We start from the raw sequence: 26,117 nt of genomic DNA, 5'->3' as shown, positions 1-26,117 counted from the left end.
ATGAGGGGTAATTAATGATAGGAAGGTGAGATTGCAGACAGAGGCAAAAATGAACTCAGCAAAGCAATCATGTATAAGAAAAATATATTTTAAAATTTAGAGGCTTTTGTAGAATTTAAATGTTTTGAAAACGAGTCAAATGCAAGTAAATACTGAAATTGAATTTTTTATTTAAATAGACTGGATAAGCACAAAGCAATGACAATAATAAAAAATAAAAGGAAATATATGTACGGGGAAATATACTGAAATTTTAGCGTAAAGATTGCCTGAGCCTGGCATCCCTTCCCCTATAATTGTGAATAAAAGACTAAAAATATTATCTTTCCCTTTATCTTCCAAGGACATCAGATTTATTTAGAGTCTTGCCCTATTTTTTTGCTTCAGGCAGGTAAGAGTTAATATCTTGAGTTTCAGGCTGGGTGAGGGTGTCCATCTCCCGAGGCTGTTCTCCCCCTGCCGCCCCCCCTCCCCACAATCCCCACCACCTTTTGGGTGAAGTCCTAGACTCAGCAGAGGAGGATGGATTGTCCTCTGGAAGAAAGGAGGGTGGAGGCCATTCCTTCTGAGAGGGTCAGGTCATATCTCAGAGGAGTCGATTCTTTTAGAACTGAAAGCTGTACCCTCACCCTCAAACACGCTCCTATCCCAGTCTAGGCCATCTCCACAAACAGCATTTCTGCTCATTCACGGGCTCTGGTCAGGAACGTGGCATTCACTGTGATCTCTTCCTTTTTCTTATCTTCACTCCAATTCATTACTAAATCCTATCCATTCTTTCACCAAAGTACATCTCAAATCTGTCCACTTTGCTCCATCTCCACTGCCATCACTCAGACACCACTGGTCTACCTAACATTTTTGCAAATTAGGAAAAGGAGCCCTTCACCTGGGCAGATGCTGGAGCTGAAGTCCAGCCCCGTTTTGCTAACTTTGTGCAGGGCGTGGTCTCCCAAACCTTGCATGATGGTCCTGGACCGCAGCTTAAACCATGCTGCACTGTTGTAATCATCTCACTGTTCTGCCCACGTCCAATCTTGTCCCCTTCCAATTCATTCTCCACACAACAGAGGGACTACTTTTAAATCAACAATTTGATAACTTCACTCCCTACTTAACCCTTCAATAGATTTCTGTCACTACTGGGATGAAATCCCAAACCCTTAACATGGCCTACAGGTTTCTCTGTGATCTGGTTCCTAGTTTCCTCTTTATCCTTACTGGCACCATTTCCCCTAGATAACTTTCATCCACACTGCCTTGTTTTGTTTCCTGAAACTTGCCAAGCTTCTCCCCTACCAGAAGAGACTGCTGGGAAAGTTCTTTCCTGACTTAGTTTGGCTAATTTCTATTCTTCTTTCAGGCCTCAGTTTAAAATGTTACTTCTTCAGGGAAGCATCTCTGAATCTAAAATCTAAAGTAATCTCCTCATAGCACTTTAATCATACATTTATAATCATATATTCACTAGTGACTTACTTATTTAATATCTTTTCCCCTACTATATACTGTAAGCACCTAAGCTGGGTGTGATCCCCACTTAGCCAGCCCAGTGTCTCATTCATCCAGGTTTCTATTCAACAAGGCCTTCTCTATGCCAGTGACTACGCTAGATGCTAGATATATAGAAATGGATAGATGAGATCCTTGGTCTTATGAGAGAAACAGACAACCAATAAACAAGTAAGCAGACAAGATGATTACAGATTTTGATATGTGCTATGTAGTATACTCTGTTTAAGCGCTGAGATTCCTGTCTGTATTATTCGTTAATGAATGCCAAGTGTATTGCTTCGGATAAGGCTAGCTGCTAAACATAAGTATACTTTGCCCATGTAAAGTCCAAAACAAATATTGGATGGCTCTCCATCAAGTGGTAATTCAGGGACCTAGGCTCCTTCTAACCTGTGGCTCTGCCATCTTCAGCATGTGGCCACAGAAGGGAAAGAGTATGGGAGACAGCTTGTGCAAGATTTTTTTTTTTTCTTTAATGAGCTAAATCTGGATGGCTACACTTAACTGCAAGGGAGACAAGGGAACACAGTGTATCTCTGTACTGAGGAAGAAGAGTAAATAGATTCAGTGATCAGCTAGCACCTTCCACAGTACCCGGCACAAAACTGGCATTACATAGAAACAAAAATAGAAATGGAGCTTGTTCTCATTTTATAATCAATGAGAATGTACACAGAAATCAACATTATGTCTGATCTAGTATACTAAACCTCTAACTTTCAGGAATCTAGAAATAGTCTTTAGAGTAAAGTTAATTTATTTATAGATGTGCTTCTCAGCATAAGAAAGTTTAAAAAATTAATCTACTAGTCCACTTTAATTCAGGATCACATTCAAGGTTTCCATTTTTATTTCCCATGGTTTTTAGCCTGTCCCAAATCACAGCCTCTCCATTCTTGAGTTTAGATGGTTGCATTAGGACAAATCCATAGTCAAGGCAACAGAATGGATCAGAACAGTGAACGACATATTCCAACAATTTGGGATCTAGTGTTGATAGAGCCACACAGTAGCTCTGAACTTGTAAAGATGTGCAACCTAGCTAGATCACCATGTAAATAAATTCTATGCATATATTTTAATGGTATTCTTTGTAATTTTCTGCTCTGAACGAAACACTGTAGAAATCTAAATTATTCTTTGGTATCAAAGCAGACACACTGTCACATGTGTGTCTGCGGTAATCTGTACTTAAAGCTATTCCATTCTGAAACTGCTTTTCTTGTCCCGGACCGAATCTTAGTATTAAAGGCACAGAAACACAGAGCTCTAAGGGACCTCATCAATCAGAAGCATTCATCTGTTCCCTTAACTTTAGTATCAATTCAGAAGAGATCTGAAATCTAGAGTTTACCGATGTATCCTACAGAGATGAAAAAGTGAAACATTCCTGAATCCGTGTCAAATCGGTTTTACTCTTCCCGAGAGAGAATCCTGAGGCAATTAGTTGACGGTCACGGTCCTGGAGAGCAGTTTCGCGCAGCTGGTAATTAGAGTCGAGCGCAGCAGGTGGAAACAGTGCGGCTGAGCGCGGGCCATGCGGGTGTTTCCGCGCCCCCTGGAGCGGAAGGGGCTGCGCACCCACCTACGGGATCTCCAGAAAGTCGGAGAAGCTGCTGCACTGTAGCCAGGAGTCCCGTTCATTCGGTGGGAGTAGCGGCCCCGGGCAAGCTCCAAAGCGCAGCCACCCGGAGGAGCCCAAAGAACCGGGCGCGGCGCCGCAGGACGCCCGCCACGCCCCACGCCGCCCTGCAGGCGAACGCGGGAGGCGACGAGGCCCTACCGGGCCACCGTAGCGCTGCGGCTCGAGCCGCTCCTCCCGCGCCGCCCTCCGCCTCCTGCCTCCCGGCACCGCGGCAGCTCTGGGCAGCCAACACCGACGCCGCCGCCGCTTCCTCCTCTGCAGCCGTTCGGCCGCTGCGTGACGCGTCGTTTCCTCCCAACATGGCGGCCGGGGCAGGTCGGCGGTGATGGAGGCCAGTCCGCGGCCACGGCGGGTGCTAATCCCCACAGTAGCCAGGGCAGCCCTGCTCTCTCTGGGCCTCTAAGCCGCCGCCTCGTCCCTTGGCCCCCGGGCTGACGGCCACCGGGCTGGGCTCCCTCTCCGCCCCCGGGCCGGAGGGGCGAGTGAGGGGGGTGGCCGGGAAGCGACCCCCGGGCCGGGAGAACCGGAGGTCCCACGGGCGCGGCCCTCCAGGGGCGGCCCCTCGGGGGGCGGCGAAGACCTCTGCGCCCCTCACCCGCACCGGAGCCGGCCCGGCTCGCCCGCTCCTTCCTGATCCAGCGGCTGCCCTCCACGCCTCCTCTCCCCCACCTCCACCCCCTCTCCTTTCTCTCGGTTCTTCCTCCTCCTTCCCCCGCCCCCCCCCTTCCAGCCGCTGGGAGCCGCGGGTCGGACGAGCCGCCGCCTCCTTCTCTGCGTCCATGTATGAGGGGAAGAAGACGAAGAACATGTTTCTGACCCGGGCCCTGGAGAAGATTTTGGCTGACAAGGAAGTGAAGAAGGCGCATCACTCCCAGCTGCGCAAAGCGTGCGAGGTGGCGTTAGGTGAGCAGGGAAGGGGCCCGAGGGATGGGGGAGGGTACCGCGGGGTGGGGGGTGGGGGTCGCCGGGCGCTCGCCCTGGGCCGGCGCCGCTGACCTCGGGGAGCCCTGGCGAAGCTCTGGGCTGCCTGGCTGGAGTTGACAGTAACTCGGCTAGATGTGGGGCAGAGGCAGGGTGGAGGAGGAAGGGCAGTTCGCTGGGCTCAGGGAACGCGGCAGGGCTGGGGGTCGGCTTGAGAACATGGGAAGATTTTGTTGGTGGACCGTGCGGTGCGGACAGGATATCACCCTTTGTGATGAAGCAGAAGGAGTTGTCGTTTATTCGCTTGGAAAATTGAGGTGGAGCTGATTTGTCGAGATTGGGCGTGGGAAGGGTTCCGTATCGTAATTTCAATAACTTTTCGTTTGGCGTGGTACTTTGGGAAGAAAGGCTGAAGTTGTTCCCTTGTTGACAGTCTTGAGAAGGGGTTTGCGGGAGGTGCCGCCTGTTCTGACATCTCTCCGCTTCTGCCACGGGAAAAACAGCGAGTAATGTTGTATCCGACTGGGCTGACCTGGAAGAACAAGACCTAAGGTTAAGGGGAGGGGGTGATGAGATACAAGCGGGGAAGGAAAGGACCTTTAGATACGTTGGCTTTAGTGACAAGGAAGGGAGGGTTTGAAACAGGGAGAATGAAGAAGACAATGACACCCACCAGCCACATGTCTGGCCCGTGGCAGCTGCTCTCAAGCTTGAGTTGTGATTTATAGTTCAGACGAAAGAGATCTAGTGTCATGAAGCCCCTAGCAGGGTAAATCCAGACAATACCTACGGCGAGGACAGGCAGATGAAGAATTGTTAAAGGGGGACCACTGATGGATCTGTTGCATCCATCAAGGACGAAATCGTTTAAGGAGAGACCAGGACGTTAAACACAAAGATGAATTCCTAATGCTTGCGCTTCATTTTGTAGCACTGGAAATAGATTACATCAAATTGACTTGAGAAAACGAAGCTTGTTAAGTGGGCTTTGGAAAACATTCTGGAAGGGGAAGAAAATCCAGAATAACTTGGATGTATGCTAAAGTAAAGGGTCAAGACAGCTTTAAAGGAACTTTGCCTTTTAATTTTTAAAATAAATAGAAGACTTTATAACTTGCTATAATAAGTTATACTGTTTTTTCCTTCTTTTTTGGATCTATTGAAGAAATTATATTAAAATTTTTTTGAATTTTATGTATAATGAGTTTAAGTTTAGTTTTTTTACCCTTCATTGATCACAAGTTCACCTTTTGTTGTTCTTGAAGCTAGCGAAAGACTGTTTCAGGAGTATGAGAGGATGTTGTACAGAAGTAAAAATTGAATTATATCTGGGTCCTGAAAGGAATAATTATTAACTTGGGGCAGGATGAGGGAAGGAGTGATTTTTGGAATTTTTAAAACAATTGTTATGTGTAGGTTTATGAATAACTTGCTGGTTAAAGAACTTAAGAGTTCAAACAAAAGTTTTAGTTTTTGAGACCAGATTTTCTGTATTAAAATATACTTTTAATATACTAATGATAAGTATTAGACTGAGGAAATGGAGTGTGGTGTGTGTGTGTGTCTTATCTATCTAGCTATGTGTATATATATATATTTTTTTTTTTCCTCTCTCCAAAATGCTAATGTAAGTATTTTTAAATGGAGAGATCACTGGAATGAGAATCTGGTATCCTGGGTTTAAATCACAGTTCTGTTACATTGCAGTATAGTCAAGTCCCTGGGCCTTAGTTTCCTTCTCTGTAAAATTAGGATGTTGAACTTTGATTGTAAGGTTACGTCCCCTCTAATGTGCCATGAATGTGAGCACACCATTCTCTTAAGTTGTGCATTGAGAGCATTCCTGCCACTCTTGATTGGCATCTTGAGAGGGCTTAGCTTGATCCTTGCTGTTTCTAGACATAGGGACTACTTGGTAGTGTGTGTGCCAACTGTACCAAGATTGTCTGTTTTAGATTTTGCCACTCTTTACTTTTTTGCCCCTTCCATATAGTTAGCAGAAGCTTATTATGAGGAATGTGTCTATCCAGGCAGGGACTAGGCACCAGAGTACTTTCTTTACTTGAGATGTTTAGGGCTTTTCCCCCACATTTCATAGTTACATTTAGTCTCCTACAAAATCTCATTGAGCAATCTCATGGTAGTTAATCCCTGATGACCTTTGTTTCTTCCCTTCTAGTCATACATCTACATTATCACCCAAACATAATTTCATAGGGATAACCCTTTTCATCTTTGCAGAAAGTATAATGTCTTGTAGTAGATGGTATCCCCAAATGTATCCCTGGAAACTATTATAGACCTCCCTTTTCCTCTTCACTGTTGAGACCTGGGCCAAGCCCACTTTGTTCTCTTGATAATCTATATGGCTGTCAAGCTGGATGGGAAAGTAAACTGGAATGGCCTGGTTAGGTCATCCCTGATCTCTAGCTTATGAGTGGGAAGGAGTTGGCTGGAAGTGGTAGAGAGGTGGGTGTTGTTATAACCCTTCTAAATACACTTTGTAAATGACCCTTCTAAATATACCTGTCTGCATTTATTCCCTGCACCTCCTCCCTGCATTTTTATTGAGCACCTACAATGTGGCTGAAGGGAGATAGAGGGTAAACAAGAAAATATATAGTATTTTTATATCCAGACTTTTAATCCTTTTGTGTTTTAAAAATCATTTTCTGGGTGTGTGAGTAGATTTCAGACCATTGGTATTCAAAATTAATTCAGTTACCTTTTAACAAAATGGCCTATTATAAATCAGTTTTCTGTAAATTATAGTCATGAAATTACAGTTCATCTCATATTCTTCAGAAAACTATTTTTTTTGTTAAAGTATAGCTCTTAGGAAACCTTATCTAGATTAGGGGGGATTTTACTTTATTAAAACGAAGCCCGATTTCCAAAGCACCACATAAAGGAACTCTGTTTTTCACAAAAAGAAAAATAATGAAACCTTAAAAGCAGATTATTGAAAACTTTTGTTAAATTATCGTACATTTCAGACTTTATTTTGAAGTAAAGAATGGTTTAAAAAAAAAGAAAAAGAAAACCCCTCACCACCTATATTGTTCAATCATTGTGAAGTCCACAGGCCCAGGAACAGCTCCAGGTTGCCCTCTCTTGGTATCTGCCCCACTACAGCTCTCTGCAGCAACCACTGAACTCTGCAGAGTGAGGGCCTCTAGGCTGCCCTAGCTTAGCTTGATCCATTCCTGCTGTCTAGAATCCTGAATTAAAAATAGTCTGGCCATCTGCTGGCAGATGAGACAACAGCTGAGCTATTTTTAGTTTTAAAGAATTTAGGATTGTTGAGGGATTGGGCTTGAAGGTAGCATTGTTTGTCTCACGGGGAGGGGAGGGTGCAGTTGGGCCATATTCCAATCAGGCCTCTTAAGTTCCAAGAGTTTCTTTGATGTTAGGGCTGTGACTAGTTCAACTTTTGCCTCTAACATCAGATATCTATGAAGATATCCCGCAGATGTTAGGATGAATGAGTTCAAGGTTGGAAACTGGCACTGATAGAGAATAGGAGTGAAAGGGGTGACCAGAAGAAGGTTTTAGAGGCAAGGGAGGCATGTAGAGGCAGAGATAAGGGTGGGTTCCCTGCAGAGATATGGGAGAATGATTGAGAAAAAGAGGAATTGTTAGGGAAGTAATTTTTGCATCAGACAGGGTGTGAATTTGTGTTCATCATGTTCTAAAGTGATTCTACTGTTTTACTTTTTTTATATAAGTCTGTTATCTATACTTAGTTTCCTCCAGAAATGTAAATAAAATATTTAGGCTAAAAACTTAACAGAACTTGCTTCCTTCTGCTCCTCCAATCTCACCCTTGTTTTGGTTACTGGTGTTATAAAAAGATTGTATGAGTGGAGGAGAAATTATTTGAGTGCTTTATTTGACCCCAGTTTTATGCTCCTTCTGGTAATATTACTAATTTTTGTCACTCTTGACCATTTGCCAGAAAAAAAAAAAAAGACTCTCAAATAATGCCCTGCCAACAATTAATTATTTTAATTATAATTTAAAACCATTAACAAGTTTCTTTTTAAACCTTCCTTGATATCTAAAGTAAAAGGTGTTTTCAGTAAGTCAGGCTGCTGGAATTTTTGAGATAGCTAGGAAAGAAGGGTGTAATGAATGAAATGACTGAAAGATTCTGTTAGGTTTGAGTTAAAAAAATAAGTTTGGGTATACTCTTTTCCATTGTGGAGATTTATACTGTACATTACCATAATTAAGATTCTGAAGAGTGTTCTGTGAAAAAGAAAGTGCTCAGTTTTGCTTAACGAAGTTTTTCCTAAATTTATTTGACCCTTTTCAGTGTCTGTTAACACCTAGGAAACATTGTTCCTTGGAATTTACTTTGGGACACTGTTCAAAGAAAAGACAGACAAAGCAGATACAGTAACCCTAACTACTGATGAAACCATTCTTGAGAAGAGTCATTGTGTTTTTGGAAAGCAAGAGCCCTGTTGACAGTGTGGGAAAGAGAAAGTCAGAAATGAGGTGTAGTTGGACAGAGTGGTATCAAGCACAGAGGACTGCTCTCTCGCTCTTGCTTTCCCATCCCGTCTAATGGCAGGCAACCGCTTGTCTCTCCTGATGGTGTTTAAGTTTAGAGAAACTTCTGTTGGTAATTGTTTTGTGAATGGGAAGTAATTGGGGGGATTATTTGTCATAGTATTCCTCACAAAATGGAGGAGGGTATATCTGAAAAAGGAAAATACATGAACAAATTATTGTTGCCTTTCAAAATTAGGTATATTCTTCATTCAGATACTTGTTGAACTAGTATGTGCCAGTTACTGTTTCAGCACTGGGCATGCAACAGTGAGACAAATATGCTTTCATGGAACTTATTTTCTAGTTTGTTGAGGCTGACAATAAAAAGCAAACTAATATACTGTCAGATTGTTATTATCTGAAGAAATAGTTCAGAAGGGTAAAGGGAGAATGACCAGGAGTGCAACTTTAGGTAGGATTGTCAGGAAAGGCCTTTCCATGATGTGACATTTCAGCAGAGAAGTGACAAAAGAGAGAGATTCAGCCTTTCAAAAACTTGGATGAAACAAATGGAACAGCAGGACAAGTGTGTGCTTGGTACCTTCCAGGACGAAAAGGAAGCTTGTGTGACTGGGGGAGAGTGACAAGCAGGGGGTAGGAGAAGAGGACAACTTTGGATTTTATTGCATCTGGAAGTCACTGGAGAGTTTTACAGGAGGTGGTGACAAAGCAGATTTACATTTTAAAAGGCTGACTTTGGCCAGAGATGTTGGTGATTTAGAGTTTGCTGGTGGTGGTGGAGGGAATGATGATTAGTTGCATTTGGAATATACTTTAAAGGAGTCGACAGGATTTGCTGATTGGTTGGTTGCATGACAACAATCATAGCCAGAGCTACAGAGTTGTTGGAGAAGGCATCCACCATGATGGGGAACACCAGGAGAGAAACAGCCTTTGGGAAAGAACTTTATACAGTAAAACATTTTCATTCAACCCTTTATATGTATTTTAGAATTTTTTTACTGATAGAATTTCCTGCTGATGTAATAGGATATTTTCAGAGAAAAGGACACAATTTAAATGATAGGACACATTCTACTGAGAAGGCACAAAACAATTTCAAATTTGAGTTGTCAGTTTTTTTTTTCAGTGAGGTTTTTTTCCCTGAGAATGAGCCTTTCACATAGTTTCAATTACAGTAAACAATTGATCTGGTCTGTTACTGGGATATAGGATCTTTGCAAATATTATTAATTAAGGATCTCGAGATGGAATCATCTTGGATTTAAGGGTAGGTCCTAAATCCAGTGACTGGTGTGTTATATGTAGAGAAAGGGACACAGAGACACACAAAGAAAGAAAGCCAGGTGAAAATGGAGGCAGGCAGAAACTGGAGTTATGTTGCCATAAGCCAAGAAACACCAGGTGTCACCAGAACCTAGGACAGGGCAAGGAAGGAGTCTTCACTGGAGCCTTCAGTGGTAGTATGGCTCTAACACCTTGAATCCAGACTTCCGGCCTCCAGATCTGTGAGACACTGAATTTCTAATGTTTTAAACCACCATGTTTGTGGTAGTTTTTTGAAGCAGCCCTAGGAAACTAGTAACAGTTCCCTTCATCTTAACTTTTCAGACCCAGTTTGATATATCTGAGCTTCCATTGTTAGAGCACAGCATCATATACTTGAACAGTGGGGGTTGTGGGGCACCCACCCTCCCAGCAGCTGAAAATCCAAGCATTAACTTTACAGCCGGCCCCCGTCATCAGTGGTTCTGCTTCCTTGGATTCAGCCAGTCTTGGATCATGTAGTACCGTAGCATTTATTAAAGAAAATCCGCATGTAAGTGGACCCCTGCAGTTCAAACCCATGTTGTTCAAGTGTCAACTATACATGTTTAAACAGTCAAATACTGTCTTTGGCTGGTCTCTGTTTCATAAATGTAGAAAGAAGTTACTCTGAGGCTTTAGTGTTCATGAATCTTGAGAAATCTCTTCTGGGGCCCAAGTATGTAAAAGGTTTGTGTTCCACTTTTGATATTTTTGTCTTGCTTAGATTAAGACTTGATAAACATGAGTCTAAGAGCCTGTGTTATCTTCTCATTCAGGCAAAGTTGTGAAAAACAATTTTTAAAAGTTTTTCATATCATAGTATTACCTCTGGAATTATATTTAGAAAACTCCATGTGGGACAGTTCATTTTTCTCTCTCAACTTGAATCCAACAAGGTATACGGTGAGAATTTACTAATCAGCTGTTTAATAACCCTCATCTTTGTATACCTTGCTGAGAAATTAATAAATATATAAGCAAACAAAGTAGGTATCATGAAAACCAAGCACTATGTATTTAGAGGAGAGTCCTTGTGCCTTGACTCAGTTTAATTTTAATTACACACAAGTCCAATAAATTTGGCAGTTTATTTTTTACTTTTTTAAATAAACAAATCCTTTTCTTCAGACCATTTTCAAAAGTAAAACTAGGGAGAAAAATCACCCATGACAATGGAGATAACCAGTGTACCTTTGTAAAAAAAATTTATTGAAATTATAGTTTACAATCTATAAAATATGCCCATTTGAAATGTAATAATTTTTACCGAGTTTCACTGAGTTGTGCAGCCATCACCATAATCCAGTTTTAGAACATTTCCATCACCCCAGTAAGAGCCCTAGTGCCCATTGACAATTAACCCCTGTTGCCGTACCCAGCTCCAGGCATCCACTAATCTACTTTCTGTGTCTTTATTTGCCTTTTCTGGACATTTCATATAACTGTACGTCATACCAGTGTGGTCTGTTGTGTCTGACTTCACTCAGCATAATGTTTTAGAGGTTCATTCATGTTGTAGCATGTACCAATATTTCATTTCTTTTTATTGCTGAATAGTATTCCATAATGTGGATTTGCTATATTTTGCTTATTCACAGTTGATGGGCATTTGGGTTGAATGAACAGTGCTGCTATGAATATTTGTGTATAAGTCTTCATGTGGGCCTAATTTTTTATTTCTTATGGAAACCTAGGAGTGGAATTCCTGGGTCATATGATAACATTTTGTTTAACTTTTTAAGAAACTAAGTTGTTTTCCAAAGTGGTGGCACCATTTGGGTTTCTCATACATCCTTGCCAGTCAGCATTTGTTATTGTCTGTGTTTTTGGTTTTAGCCATCGTAGTTAACAGGAAGTGTTATTTCATTGAAACACTGTTAGCTTTTTGAAGCATTTTTTCCAGACTTTATTCTATACACATACACACGAACAGATGTATTCTTCCAAAAATTGAGCTGTTTAATTTCTGAGGCAATAATAGGAGGAAAAGGAAAAACTAACATTTATTGAATGTTTACTGTATTCGAAGTTCCTTGCCAATTAAATACTTCATTGGCTATATCTCAGTTGGTTGTGAAAACAACCCTATGTGCTTAGGTGCTATTATTCTCTGCATTTTGCAAATGAAGAAACTGAGGTTTAGAGCTGTGTTTCGCAGCGTTGGAATATGCCTTTTGGCTTAATTTGGCTGTCCTGAACTGCACCCTTAATCACAAAACTGTTTACAAGTAACAAATTACAAAACAGGAAACGAGGGCGTCCATAGAAAGAAAGGTACTGCTAAGGAAAGGCAAAGGGCAAAATACATAATAGACAAACAGTCAACCAACAGCAATATATGAAAATATTGCTCTGTACACTTCCGTGACTCTTGAGGGTGTTTATGTGTGCTCATAATGGCATCCCTGAGTCCATCATGTGAAAGATCATTTTATTCTGTGTTTTGCCTAAAAAGTCAGGCAGATTCATGTGTATTTTTCTGTGTCTTTCTAAGATTTTTAACAAAATTTTAAACTAAGATTTTTATTTGAGCCATTTGGAAAATTCAACTGTCGTGTGACTCCCAAGGATTCTGGATAGGCTAGCTTTTATTGTACTTGTACTCCTAACCCTTTAAAAATACTCTCACTTGCTTTCTATCTTAGTATTTATAGCATTTCAAATCATTTTAAGAATTGAAATAAAAACCAAATCTTATTAAAATGTCATCTTATGGGAAATTACAAATAAGGCTTTACCTAAAAATAACTGGTGGTATATCTCAGTGGCTTCTTTTATAAGTATATAAATGTAATTATTGTGTAATTGTCATAATTTTCAGTTGTGTGGTCTCATTATTGTGTCATGTGCATTTTTTATATGTTGTATCTATGTACCTTCCTATCTAGCATTTTAATAAGGTGTCATTTGTTTAAATGTTTTTGAGTTTAGGAGCATTTACATTTAAATTTTGCTGCACAGATTTTTCTTTTATTAATCCCTGCAAAATTCATTGAGTGTTACATATGCAGAATTATTTAAACCTTAAGATGGAGCTTACTGGGTTAGAATATGGTCATTTACGGTTCTCATTCCTTAGGCAAAATGGCCATAAATACACCTGTGCTGGGTGCAGGTGTACAGCACAGTATGAGGAAAATAAGCATATTCACTCTCTTTAGATTATTGGTTTTGATCCCTTTTTAATGTAACCATTCTTTTTCATCGTTCCTTTGCACTTTTTTTTCTTTCCTGTTCTGAAAGTAGGAATCAAATACATAAAAACTACCCTTTATAGTTACGATAGATATACTTTTGTTTTCTGTGAATCTTATTAATTGATTTTTTCATACTTTTTTTCCTTCAGATTTATTAGGGTATAATGTGTTATGTATTTAATAAGTTCACTTTCTCTCAGAATTGATAGTCAGGTGTTGAAAAGCAATTAAGTAAGTTAAAAATGCGTTTTATCACATCTTATTTCATCAGTCCGTCTGTTTATTGCTTTAACATTGTATCAGATAGGATTGCCTAGTGCTCATTGCCACTTACATATTTTTTTGTAATGTTGCTTGATTCTTTTTCCAAATAATTTTAGGATTTTCTTTTATATTCTCTAATGCTTTCTTTTGTATTCTCTTAGCAACTTATTCACATAATACTTAATCGGCATTTCTTACCTTATATTCTTATATATCAGATACAAAGTGGTGTAGTTGGGAATAAGTTGATTATTTTGTTAAATCAATTTTGTTGAGTTAATTCTTACGTGATAATTGAGAATGTGTTTAATGCAGTGATAATCAAAAGCTTATGTGCAATTTCTAATGTACTTGTATCTTTAGAAATGAAAATGGAACACATGCATCTTATAGTAATAGTGAAGAATAGGAATAAGGTTTAGTATGTTTGATACCAGTTAATAATTAAGTTAACAATTAATTGTTAATAATTTTAGCTTTTAAAGTATATACCAGTTCCGAAATGGGTATTTTATAATGATTAGAGAACAGAAGTTTTATAGTGAATACTAACTGTGTCTACAGATATTTTGCCATAAGAGACATGGACAGAAATTAAACGTATCAATACATTATCAAAACGTACTTTTTTCCTAAATGCAGTGATGAATCCATGTGTTTGAATATATGAAGTGAAAGTATTTTATTCTCTCTGTTCCCACACCCAACCCCCATTTTTATGGCTATTGGAAAAGACTTGAATGGCTAATTAGAAGGAAAGGTGCTTTTGTTAGTAATATGTAGCATATGCTTCCCTAAAAAGTCAACGAATATGCCAAATTGTACTGTATCAAGCTTTTTTATGTGGTTATATCTTGAGTTGTTTTCCTTTTGAAACAGTTAAAACAAAGATTTTCAGTTCTTTAATTTTCTTTTACATTTCAAAAAGCACACTTGATTAGGTGATGAATATGCCCCAATCTGGTTCCCTATAAAAAAGTTGGGCATTCAAATCATAACCATTATAATTCTTTTTGTTTGGTTGGTTTTTCTTGTTTTGAATGAAAAATGTACTTTTTTCTGTTTTATTACTAAATTAAAATTATATTTATGATACTGAACAGTTTTAGATTTTATGTCAAATTGAATATCTCTTGATTTTTTTTTTAATACTCCCCCAAATGGTTTCTACTGATTTGGTCTTATTGAAGTTTTCTATTTTTGACATTTCTTCAGGTTATATAATTCATTAATAACAAGGAGCTTTGTTTGATTTTGCCATTTATGCATGCCTACTGCTATTCTGTGTAATAAAAATATCTATCTCTCACTAGTTTGCTTGACTAAAACTTCTTAATGTAAAGATTTTAGTGATTCAGTAAATTAATGTCCCCAAATATCTTGTCTAGGATAGTCACTGTTAATAATTTGGCTTTCAGAAAATGGGTAAGCAAATGAAACGCTTTGAGTTTGAACATTAAAGGTCAAGAAATGTTTGCTTTTCCTCAGTTTTTCCATTTTTAAAAAGTTTTAATTTTTATCCTGAATTTTTCCTTTAAAAAAATTATCAGAATATTTCAGTTCCCTTTTTCTTGGGAACCATTCCTTTTTTGTTCGTTTCCTAACCCTACCTAATTCTCCTTATCTCCCTTCCTTTCTCCTTTTCAAACCCTCAGAATCTTTGTCAGCATTGATGTATGAAAACATTCTTGATTCATAAAGAAATACTTTAAAGGAATGGAGATGATTTTAAAATAATCAGTGGGTAACCTGACATCTGGTTAACAACCCTTGATGTGATCTCCCAAATGACCACTAACTTGCAGAAATGGAGGAAAATATACTATGTTGTGGAAAATCATAATGATGACAGTCTGTCACTATACCCAGGAGGAAAGAGCAAAGCTAAAAGAATGAGAGAAAAGAGGCAGATATGGAGGTCAAAAAACAAAACTATTCCACATGGATAATTCTTTTTCCTAAACATAAAACAAGAAAATTAAAAACTAAAAATTGTGAACAAAGCAATAATCAAAGACATACTGAAGAAAACTTCTGCACTGAAAAACACCTGTGTATGAAAACTGCTATATTCCAGGAAGAAAAAAACCCTCAATGTGTAAAGAGACTCATACAAGTCTCAGTTTAGCAATATTATTTTAAATTAAAGATTTAAAAAAATGCCGTGATTTTCTAGGCAGAGAAAATAAGCTTCCAAAGAAGGAATTGTAAGTGTTTGTTAAGATTGCAAGTTCAGCCTAGGTAAACCTAAGTAATAGGAATTTGCTGAAAATCATAGAACAGCAACTCAGCTAGTAAACTCAGACATACTGTTTTACATGTTTGTTTTTATAAAATCTGTGTCTTACTCCACCTTTCTTTCCATTTTATAAATTTATTTTTTATTTTTGGCTGTGTTGGGTCTTCGTTGCTGCGCATGGGCTTCCGCTAGTTGCGACGAGCGGGGGCGACTCTTCGTTGCAGTGCGCGGGCTTCTCATTGCGGTGGCTTCTCTTTGTTGCAGAGCACAGGCTCTAAGTGCATGGGCTTCAGTAGTTGTGGCTCGCAGGCTCTAGAGCACAGGCTCAGTAGTTTTGGCACACGGAATTAGTTGCTCCACAGCATGTGAGATCTTCCCGGACCAGGGATCGAACCCGTGTTCCCTGCATTGTCAGGCAGATTTTTAACCACTGCACCACCAGGAAAGTCCCTCTCTTTCTTTTTTTTTTCCTCTCCTTCCTGTCTCGTTCATCTATCCACTCCTTTCTCTCATTCCCTTTATCTCAAATTCTATTTGTAAAAAATTGTTAGAAAATAACGATATATGTTGTGAGGATAGATGTACAAATTTATTCATCATTGTGCTTTTTTTAAAAAACCATTTTATTGGCATATAGTGTATGGTACAATGTTGTGTTGGTTTCTGCTGTACAGCAAAATAAATCAGTTATACGTATACATATATCACACTTTTTTAAAAAAAATTCTTTTGCCGTATAGGTCATTACAGAGTATTGAGTAGAGTCTCCGTCCTAATGCAGTAGGTCCTTATTTGTTGTTTTATATATAGTAGTGTGTATATGTCAATCCCAATCTCCCAATTTATCCCTCCCCTGGTAATCATAAGCTTGTTTTTTACATCTGTGACTCTTATTTCCGTTTTGTAAATTAGTTCATATGTACGATTTTTTTAGATTCCACATATAAGTGATATCATATATTTGTCTTTCTCTGACTTACTCAGCATGACAATCATCTAGGTCCATCCATGTCGCTGCAAATGGCATCATTTCGTTCTTTTTTATGGATGATATTCCATTGCATATATGTACGACATCTTTATCGGTTCAGCCATTGATGGACATTTAGGTTGCTTCCATGTCCTGACTTTTGTAAATAGTACTGCAATGATTGTTGGGGTGCATGTATCTTTTCAAATTATGGTTTTCTCTAGATATCTGCCCAGGAGTGGGATTGCTGGATCATATGGTAGCTATATTTTTAGTTTCTTAAGGGACCTCCATACTGTTCTCTATAGTGGCTGTACAAATTTACATTCCCACCAACTATGTAGGAGGGTTTCTTTTTCTCCACACCCTCTCCGGCATTTATTGTTTGTAGAATTTTGATGATGGTCATTCTGACTGGTGTGAGGTGATACCTCATAGTAGTTTTTTTTTTTCCTTACATCTTTATTGGGGTATAATTGCTTTACAATGTTGTGTTAGTTTCTGCTGTATAACAAAGTGAATCATCTATACATACACATATATCCCCATATCCCCTCCCTCTTACGTCTCCCTGCCACCCTCCCTATCCCACCCCTCTAGGTGGTCACAAAGCACCGAGCTGATCTCCCTGTGCTATGCAGCTGCTTCCCACCAGCCGTCCATTCTACATTTGGTAGTGTGTATATGTCCATGCCACTCTCTCACTGCGTCCCAGCTTACCCTTCCCCCTCCCCCTGTCCTCAAGTCCATTCTCTATGTCTGCGTCTTTATTCCTGTCCTGCCCCTAGGTTCTTCAGAACCTTTTTTTTCCTAGATTCTATATATATGTGTTAGCATACGGTATTTGTTTTGCTCTTTCTGACTTACTTCACTCTGTATGACAGACTCTAAGTCCATCCACCTCACTACAAATAACTCAATTTCACTTCTTTTTATGGCTGAGTAATATTCCATAGTATATATGTGCCACATCTTCTTTATCCATTCATCTGTCGATGGACACTTAGGTTGCTTCCGTGTCCTGGCTATTGTAAATAGAGCTGTAATGAACATTGTGGTACATGACTCTTTTTGAATTATGGTTTTCTCAGGGTATATGCCCAGTAATGGGATTGCTGGGTTGTATGGTAGTTCTAGTTTTAGATTTTTAAGGACCCTCCATACTGTTCTCCACAGTGGCTGTAGCAATTTACATTCCCACCAACAGTGCAAGAGGGTTCCCTTTTCTCCACACCCTCTCCAGCATTTATTGTTTGTAGATTTTTTCATGATGGCCGTTCTGACCCGTATGAGGTGATACCTCATTGTAGTTTTGATTCCCATTTCTCTAATGATTAGTGGTGCTGAGCATCCTTTCATGTGCTTTTTGGCCATCTGTATGTCTTCTTTGGAGAAATGTCTGTTTGGTCTTCTGCCCATTTTTGGATTGGGTTGTTTGTTTTTTTGATATGGAGCTGCATGAGCTTTTTGCATATTTTGGAGATTAATGCCTTGTCGGTCACATCATTTGCAAATATATTCTCCCGTTCTGTGGGTTGTCTTTTAATTTTGTTTATGGTCGCTTTTGCTGTGCAAAAGCTTTTAAGTTTAATTAGGTCCCACTTGTTTATTTTTGTTTTTATTTTCATTACTCTAGGAGGTAGATCAAAAAAGATCTTGCTGTGATTTATGTCAGAGAGTGTTCTGCCTATGTTTTCCTCTAAAGAGTTTTATAGTATCCAGCTTTACATTTAGGTCTTTAATCCATTTTGAGCTTATTTTTGTGTATGGTGTTAGGGAGTGTTCTAATTTCATTCTTTTACATGTAGCTGTCCAGTTTTTCCAGCACCACTTATTGAAGAGACTGTCTTTTCTCCATCACATATTCTTGCCTTGTTTGTCATGGATTAATTGACCATAGGTGTGTGGGTTCATTTCTGGACTCTGTATTCTGTTCCATTGATCTGTGTGTCTGTTTTTGTGCCAGTACCATACTGTTTTGATTACTGTAGCTTGGTAGTATAATCTGAAGTCAGGGAGCCTGATTCCTCCAGCTCTGTTTTTCTTTCTCAAGATTGCTTTGGCTATTCAGGGTCTTTTGTGTTTCCATACAAATTGTAAAATTTTTTGTTCTAATTCTGTGAAAAATGCCCTTGGTAATTTGATAGGGATTGCATTGAATCTGTAGATTGCTTTAGGTGGTGTAGTTACTTTCACAGTATTGATTCTTCAGTCCAGGAACATGGTATGTCTCTCCATCTGTTTGTGTCATCTTTGATATCTTTAATCAGTATCTTACAGTTTCTCACAGCTTTTTTGCCTCCTTAGGTATGTTTATTCCTAGGTATTTCATTCTTTTTGATTTGATGGTAAATGAGATTGTTTCCTTAATTTCTCTTTCAGATTTTTCGTTGTTTGTGTATAGGAATACAAGAGATTTCTGTGTATTAATTTTGTATCTTGCAACTTTACCAAATTGATTGATGAGCTCTAGTAGTTTTCTGGTAGCATCTTTAGGATTTTCTATGTATAGTATCATGTCATCTGCAAACAGTGACCGTTTTACTTCTTTTCCAATTTGGATTCCCTTTATTTCTTTTTCTTCTGTGATTGCCATGGCTAGGACTTCCAAAACTATGTTGAATAAAAGTGGCTAGAGTGGACATCCTTGTCTGTTTCTGATCTTAGAGGAAATGCTTTTCAGTTTTTCACTGTTTTGAATGATGTTTGCTGTGGGTTTGTCATACGTGGCCTTTATTATGTTGAGGTAGGTTCTCTCTATGCCCCCTTTTTGGAGATTTTTTTTTTTTTTTATCATAAGTGGGTGTTGAATTTTGTCAGAAGCTTTTCCTGCATCTGTTGAGATGATCATATGGTTTTTATTCTTCCCTTTGTTAATGTAGTGTATCACATTGATTGATTTGCATATATTGAGGAATTCTTGCATCCCTGAGGTAAATCCCATTTGATCATGGTGTGTGATCCTTTTGATGTGTTGTTGGATTCTGTTTGCTAGTATTTTGTTGAGGATTTTTGTGTCTATGTTCATCAGTGATATTGGCCTGTAATTTTCTTTTTTTGTGATATCTTTGTCTGGTTTTGGTATCAGGGTGATGGTGGCCTCGTAGAATGTGCTTGGGAGAGTTCCTTCCTCCGCAGTTTTTTGGAAGAGTTTCAGAAGGATAGGGGTTAACTCTTCTCTAAATGTTTGGTAGAATTCACCTGTGAAGTCATCTGGTCCTGGACTTCTGTTTGTTGAAAGATTTTTAATCAGTTTCAATTTCATTACTTGTGATTGGTCTGTTCATATTTTCTATTTCTTCCCGGTTCAGTCTTGGAAAATTGTACCTTTGTAAGAATTTGTCCATTTCTTCCAGGTTGTCCGTTTTATTGGCGTTTAATTGCTTGTAGTAGTCTGTTATGATCCTTTGTATTTATGTGGTGTCCGTTGTAACTTCTCCTTTTCCATTTCTAATTTTATTGATTTGAGTCCTCTTCCTTTTTTTCTTGATGAGTCTGGCTAAAGGTTTTTCAATTTTGTTTATCTTCTCAAAGAACCAGCTTTTAGTTTCATTGATCTTTGCTGTGGTTTTCTTCATCTCTATTTCTACTCTGATCTTTATGATTTCTTTCCTTCTGCTAACTGGGGTTTTTTTGTTCTTCTTTCTCTAACTGCTTTAGGTGTAAGGTTAGGTTGTTTGTTGAGATGTTTCTTGTTTCTTGAGGTAGGATTGTATTGCTATAAACTTCCCTCTTAGAACTGCTTTTGTTGCATCCCATAGATTTTGGATCATTGTGTTTTTGTTGTCATTTGCCTTTAGGTTTTTTTTTTTTTGCGGTACGCGGGCCTCTCACTGCTGTGGCCTCTCCCGTTGTGGAGCACAGGCTCCGGACGTGCAGGCTCAGCGGCCATGGCTCACAGGCTCAGCCGCTCCGCGGCACGTGGGATCTTCCCGGACTGGGGCACGAACCCGTGTCCCGTGCATTGGCAGGCGGACTCTCAACCACTGCGCCACCAGGGAAGCCCGCCTTTAGGTATTTTTTGATTTCCTCTTTGATTTCTTCAGTGATCCACTGGTTGTTTAGAAACATATTGTTTGGCCCCCATGTGCTTGTGGTTTTTATACAGTGTTTTCCTGTAATAGATTTTTTTTTAACTTATTTTTAAAATTTTATTTATTTATTAAATTTATTTATTTTTTTTGGCTGCTTTGGGTCTTTGTTGCTGCACGCGGGCTTTCTCTAGTTGTGGTGAGCAGGGGCTACACTTCGTTGCGGTGTGTGGGCATCTCATTGAGGTGGCTTCTCTTATTGTGGAGCATGGGCTCTAGGTGCGTGGGCTTCAGTAGTTGTGGTTCACGGGCTCAGTTGCTCCGTGGCATGTGGGATCTTCCCAGACCAGGGATCAAACACGTGTCCCCTGCATTGGCAGGCAGATTCTTAACCACTGCGCCACCAGGGAAGTCCCCTATAATTGATTTCTAATCTCATAGCGTTGTGGTAGGAAAAGATGCTTTATATGATTTCAGTTTTCTTAAATTTACTGAGACTTCATTTGTCACCCAAGATGTGATCTATCCTGGAGAGTGTTCCATGTGCACTTGAGAAGAAAGTGTATTCTGCTACTTTGAGATGGAATGTCCTATAAATATCAATTAAGTCTATCTGGTCTAATGTGTCATTTAAGGTTTGTGTTTCCGTATTGATTTTCCATCTGGATGATCTGTTCCTTGCTTTAAGTGTGGTGTTAAAGTCCCCCACTATTATTGTGTTACTGTCAATTTCCCCTTTTATGGCTGTTAGCATTTGCCTTACATAAAGAGGTGCTCTTATGTTAGGTGCATATATTATTATTACAATTGTTAATGTCTTTTTCTTCGATTGAACCTTTGATCGTTATGTAGTGTCCTTCCTTGTCTCTTGTAACAGTCTTTATTTTAAAGTCTCTTTTGTCTGATGTGAGTAATGCTACTCCAGCTTTGTTGATTTCCATTTGCGTGGAATTTTTTTTTTTTTTGCGGTACGCGGGCCTCTCACTGTTGTGGCCTCTCCCATTGCGGAGCACAGGCTCCGGACACGCAGGCTCAGCGGCCATGGCTCATGGGCCCAGCCGCTCCGTGGCATGTGGGATCTTCCCGGACCAGGGCACGAACCTGTGTCCCCTGCAGCGGCAGGCGGACTCTCAACCACTGCGCCACCAGGGAAGCCCTGCGTGGAATATCTTTTTCCATCCCTTCACTTTCAGTCTGTATGTGTCCCTAGGTCTGAAGTGGGTCTCTTTGTAGACAGCATATTTATGGGTCTTGTTTTTATATCCCTTCAGCCAGTCTGTGTCTCTTGGTTGGAGCATTTAATCCATTTACATTTAAGGTAATTATCGATACGTATGTTCCTATTGCCATTTTCTCAATTGTTTTAGGTTTGTTAACATGTAGGGTTTTTTTCTTCCATTCTCTTTTGTTCTCTTCTCTAGTGGTTTGATGACCATCTTTAGTTTGTGTTTGGGTTGCATTTTCTTTTTTGTGTGTGTATCTGTTGTAGTTTTTTGGTTTGCATTTCTCATGAGGTTTTTGATGTAGCAGTCTATATATATACGAGGTTATTCTAAGTTTCTGGTCTCTTAATTTCAAATGCGATTCTCATTTCCTGCATTTGTACTCTCCTCTGCTCACAGTTGCTGTTTTTGCTATCATATTTGTGTGTGGATGATTTTCTACTTTTACTGTATGTTTGCCTTTACCAGTAAGCTTTCCCATTTGTGATTTTGTTGTTTCTAGTTGTAGCCTCTTCTCCCTCCTTCCACCCTGAGAAGTTCCTTTAGCATTTGTTTCAAAGCTTGTTTCATGGTGCTGAATTCCCTTAGCTTTTACTTGTCTGTAAAGCTTTTGATTTCTCAGTCGACTCTGAATGAGAGCCTTGCTGCATAGAGTATTCTTGGTTGTAGGTTTTCCCCTTTCATCTCTTTAAATGTATCATGCCACTCCTTTCTGGCCTGCAGAGTTTCTGCTGAAATATCAGCTGATAACCTTATGGGGATTCCCTTGTATGTTATTTGTTGTCATTGTGCTCTTTATAATTGCTAAACACTGAGGAATGATGTGCTGGAAATATATTTATTGATACGGGAAGATGAGGGAGTAGAAAAGCAGATTATGTAATAGTATCTTTTTAGAACAAATATATGATAGTATTTTTTTTTAGAACAAATATGTATAGGTATACATAGAAAAAGTGTTGCAAATACAAGGAAATTTTGACAGATGTATTGAGAGATGTATTTCATTGTCTTGTGGTAGAATTACAGTAAAATATAAGGTTGTTAGAAATGTATGTCGTTGAAGCGTCTAAGGAACTTTTCTGTAATGGAAAAATATTATCTGTTTATTTTCTTCTCCACGCCTGAGGTATTTAAATGTAGAGTAAGAGGCGGGGGGAAAAACCCACAAAGATAAATAGTGGGCTTCATATCGAAGTAGAAAATAAAAACGAAGAAAGAAGATTCCTGACATCTAAGATAAATCACTGAATGACAGTCACATTTATTTACCAGTAAGTCATCTAACTGAACACAGGACAATTTAAATGTGTCTTTGGTATTGCTTAGAGTATAGCTAATTATCAGTTACAAATTGATTGTACTCTGGGCTTCATCACTCATTAGGTTGTGATAACAGGAAAGACATTGTTTTGTTTTCCAGGTAAACTGTCATGTCCTGTTTCATTTTGAGTCCTCAAAATGGAGAGAGAATAACTGGTCTCAACTAGACTTTTGACTAGGAAATACTTGTAATTTATGCCTCTGGTAGTCTATCTAAGTATTAATTAAAATGTCTTTTTGAGAGGACCTCGTTGGTTGCTGTATCTTCCAAAACACAAAGAAAGCCTTGGTTTTCAACTCAAATGAACTCAAGTTAAGGAAAGTATATAGGTTTCAGAAGATCTCATTTCCATGTATGTATCCATTGTGGCCTTGTCAGCACATTTAGAAAAGGTATGAAAAATTGATTCAAGAGTACAGGATTTCTTGCCATCTTTAGAAAGTCCAGTAGTGTTAGCTGGCATAGACTTAGTCTTGCAAATTCTTGGGTCTACACCCTTTTTGGAGTTGGATACCAAGTTCTTTTCAGTTACAGAGAACCTACCATTTATCAGGTATTTTCCTTCATATTTTGTGTGAGTCACAGAATAATACTGTGAGTCCTAAATGTTATTATCATCATACTTCATATTGATAAGTGCTTGTGTGCAATTGTTAAGCGAGAATTTTTGCCCATTCCATTATTACTTGATTACAGCTTGGTTAGTCTTGAGTAGATGAACTTCTGTTTTCCTTCCCTTCCTTGCCCATTGGGAAATTTTTTCTTAAAAGTCTTCTCTCATTATAGCAATTCCATATTTATTTGCATTTATAGTTGCTTCTTTTAAAATGCAGATAATCTTTGGGAATATTAAACATATTAGTTATTCATACGTTGGTGCTGTCCTTAGATTTCTGGAGAATGCTTTCTTGCCTTCAATATCTACCTGAGTTTTGTCACACTGAAGGAATGAGGGATTTGACTGAATAATGGGAGAGAATGGATTAATTTTGGAACATAGGACATTACAAGTCAAACAGGACTGGGACAGGCCTGAAAGAATCTCCTTTACATAACCTGAGGGTGGCATGAGGTTGTGGGTAAGAAAGAATAGATAGAAAGGTACAGAATGGGGAGGTGAGATTATAAATTATATAAAATTATATATAAATTATAAAGTACTCTTTATAATTTGATGATAGCTTGTTTTCTGTATTTGCCCATTAATCAGCTATTTTCTGTTAAAAAAAAAAACAAATTAGTGGATTTTGTCTCTGTGTGGCTGATGTTCTGTATATTAAATTTTGTTGTTGACTCTGATTTTACCCCAAGGTTAAAAACCAATATAAAGACTTTTTAGCTTTCATTAATAAATATTTATTGAACACCTTCAGTGTGTATTAACAGTATTAGATACTGTGGATGCTAGAGATTATTCATATATTGTGCCTGCCTTCAAGGAGCTTGTAGTCTTCTTGGGGGAATAGATCACAATAAATAGATTTTGTAAGTGATAAATAGGTGCTGTGGTAGACATATATGAAATTGGTAGAAACCCAAAGAAAGAATTGATCAGTTCTTTTCAGGAGTGGTGGCTGGGTGGGGAAATTCATCCAGGTACAGCTTTATAGAGAAATCACCTTAGACCTCAGGCTTGGAAAACCACCAGATGACTGTGCTATAGGAGAGAACGTTATAGGTACAATCAGTTGCTTGGGCACAGATGTAGGAGGTGGTATGGCTACACTTAGAGAACTGCAGGAAGTTCATTGACTATACGTTATAGTTTGATAGAGTGGATGAGGAGAGAGGTAAGTCAGGGGAAGACAGCAGGAGCGAGATGATTGAAGACCTTTTATGCTGTCCTAAGGAATTTAAGACTTTCTCTTATAGAAAGTTGGATGCCAGGCAAAGGAGTGAAATGATGATGTTGTATTTCAGAAAGATCCTTGTTGGCATTATGAAAAATAAATTGCTGGGATTCAGAGCTTTAGGCAGTGAGACCATTGTATCAATATTAATAAACTGTTGCCATAGCCGGGATTTGAAGAGGCAAGGGCTTAAATTTGAGGCCCAATATTGAGAGTTCAGATCTCAGTAAATCAACAGGACTTCCTAACTGTTTAGGTGTGAGAAATGAGGGAAAGGAAGGCATTTAGGATGATTCTGAGGTTTCTAATGGGGTTATTTCAGTCTGTTTGATTCATTCACCAAAAATGGCAATATAAGAAAATGAGCACATTTGAGAGGAGTTGAGGAAGAAAATGGATTCAGTTAAGGTTAAAATGATTTTGAGGTGCATATGGAGCATCTAAGTAAAGATGCTTGCTTGACAGTTGTTTATAACTTTGATTTGCTTTTTGTTTATGACAAAAGCTTAGAGCTAAGCTGTAAATAGAAGTTTAGGTGTTATCAGCATGTAGTGAACAACTTAGGTCCTTTTGGAGAAAAGGAGATATATATTAATTTGCCCAGCAAGTTTACTCTCATTTATTGCTTTTTTCAAGAAACGTTTGTTTGTGGAGTACCTGATTGTTCTAGATTTTATGCTAAGCTTGGGAAATAGAAAGATAATAGAGGATGGCCTTTGCTGTTAAGGAGCAAATTGAGGGAGATGGACACACGAAATAATTTTAAAATAACATGGTAAGTGTTGTGATAATGATAACCAGAGGAAGGTGTGGAATAGAGAAGTGTAATTACCTTAGTCTGGGAGTGCAGGGGAAGATTTCTTGGAGATGATAACTTTGTTCTAGAAGAATGAATGGGTATGAGCCAGGAAAGGATGGGTGGGAAGAGAATTCTGGGGAGGGAGGAGCATCATTAGCTAAGGCATGACTAGTGAATAAACATGAAATGTGGGAGGCAGTTAACCAGAAGATTGGCATTTTAAGAGTCTTAAATGTGAGGCAGGAATGGGAGGAGGTGAGGTGCATGGACAGTATTATAGGTGATGGTGAACATGGACAAAGAACTGCTG

At 38.9% G+C, this 26,117-nt stretch overlaps 1 protein-coding gene across 2 annotated transcripts in view; it reads left to right on the top strand.

Annotated features, from left to right (window-relative positions):
• The first annotated feature begins 3,359 nt into the window (after positions 1–3,359).
• Positions 3,360–26,117, top strand: part of ARFGEF1 (ADP ribosylation factor guanine nucleotide exchange factor 1) — a 138,305-nt gene continuing 115,547 nt past the window's right edge. The window contains exon 1 of one of the 2 annotated variants that reach the window (XM_033437554.2): positions 3,360–4,063. In XM_033437554.2, coding sequence (XP_033293445.1) covers positions 3,940–4,063 — 124 coding nt within the window. In that variant the 5' untranslated portion in view covers positions 3,360–3,939. The remainder of the gene's footprint in view (positions 4,064–26,117) is intronic. The other variant, XM_004274948.3, reaches the window with a different exon arrangement.

This window comes from Orcinus orca, chromosome 17 (genome assembly GCF_937001465.1).
Source record: "Orcinus orca chromosome 17, mOrcOrc1.1, whole genome shotgun sequence".
Classification (NCBI taxonomy): Eukaryota; Metazoa; Chordata; class Mammalia; order Artiodactyla; family Delphinidae; genus Orcinus; species Orcinus orca.
This window is presented reverse-complemented; position numbering and strand designations above follow the sequence as displayed.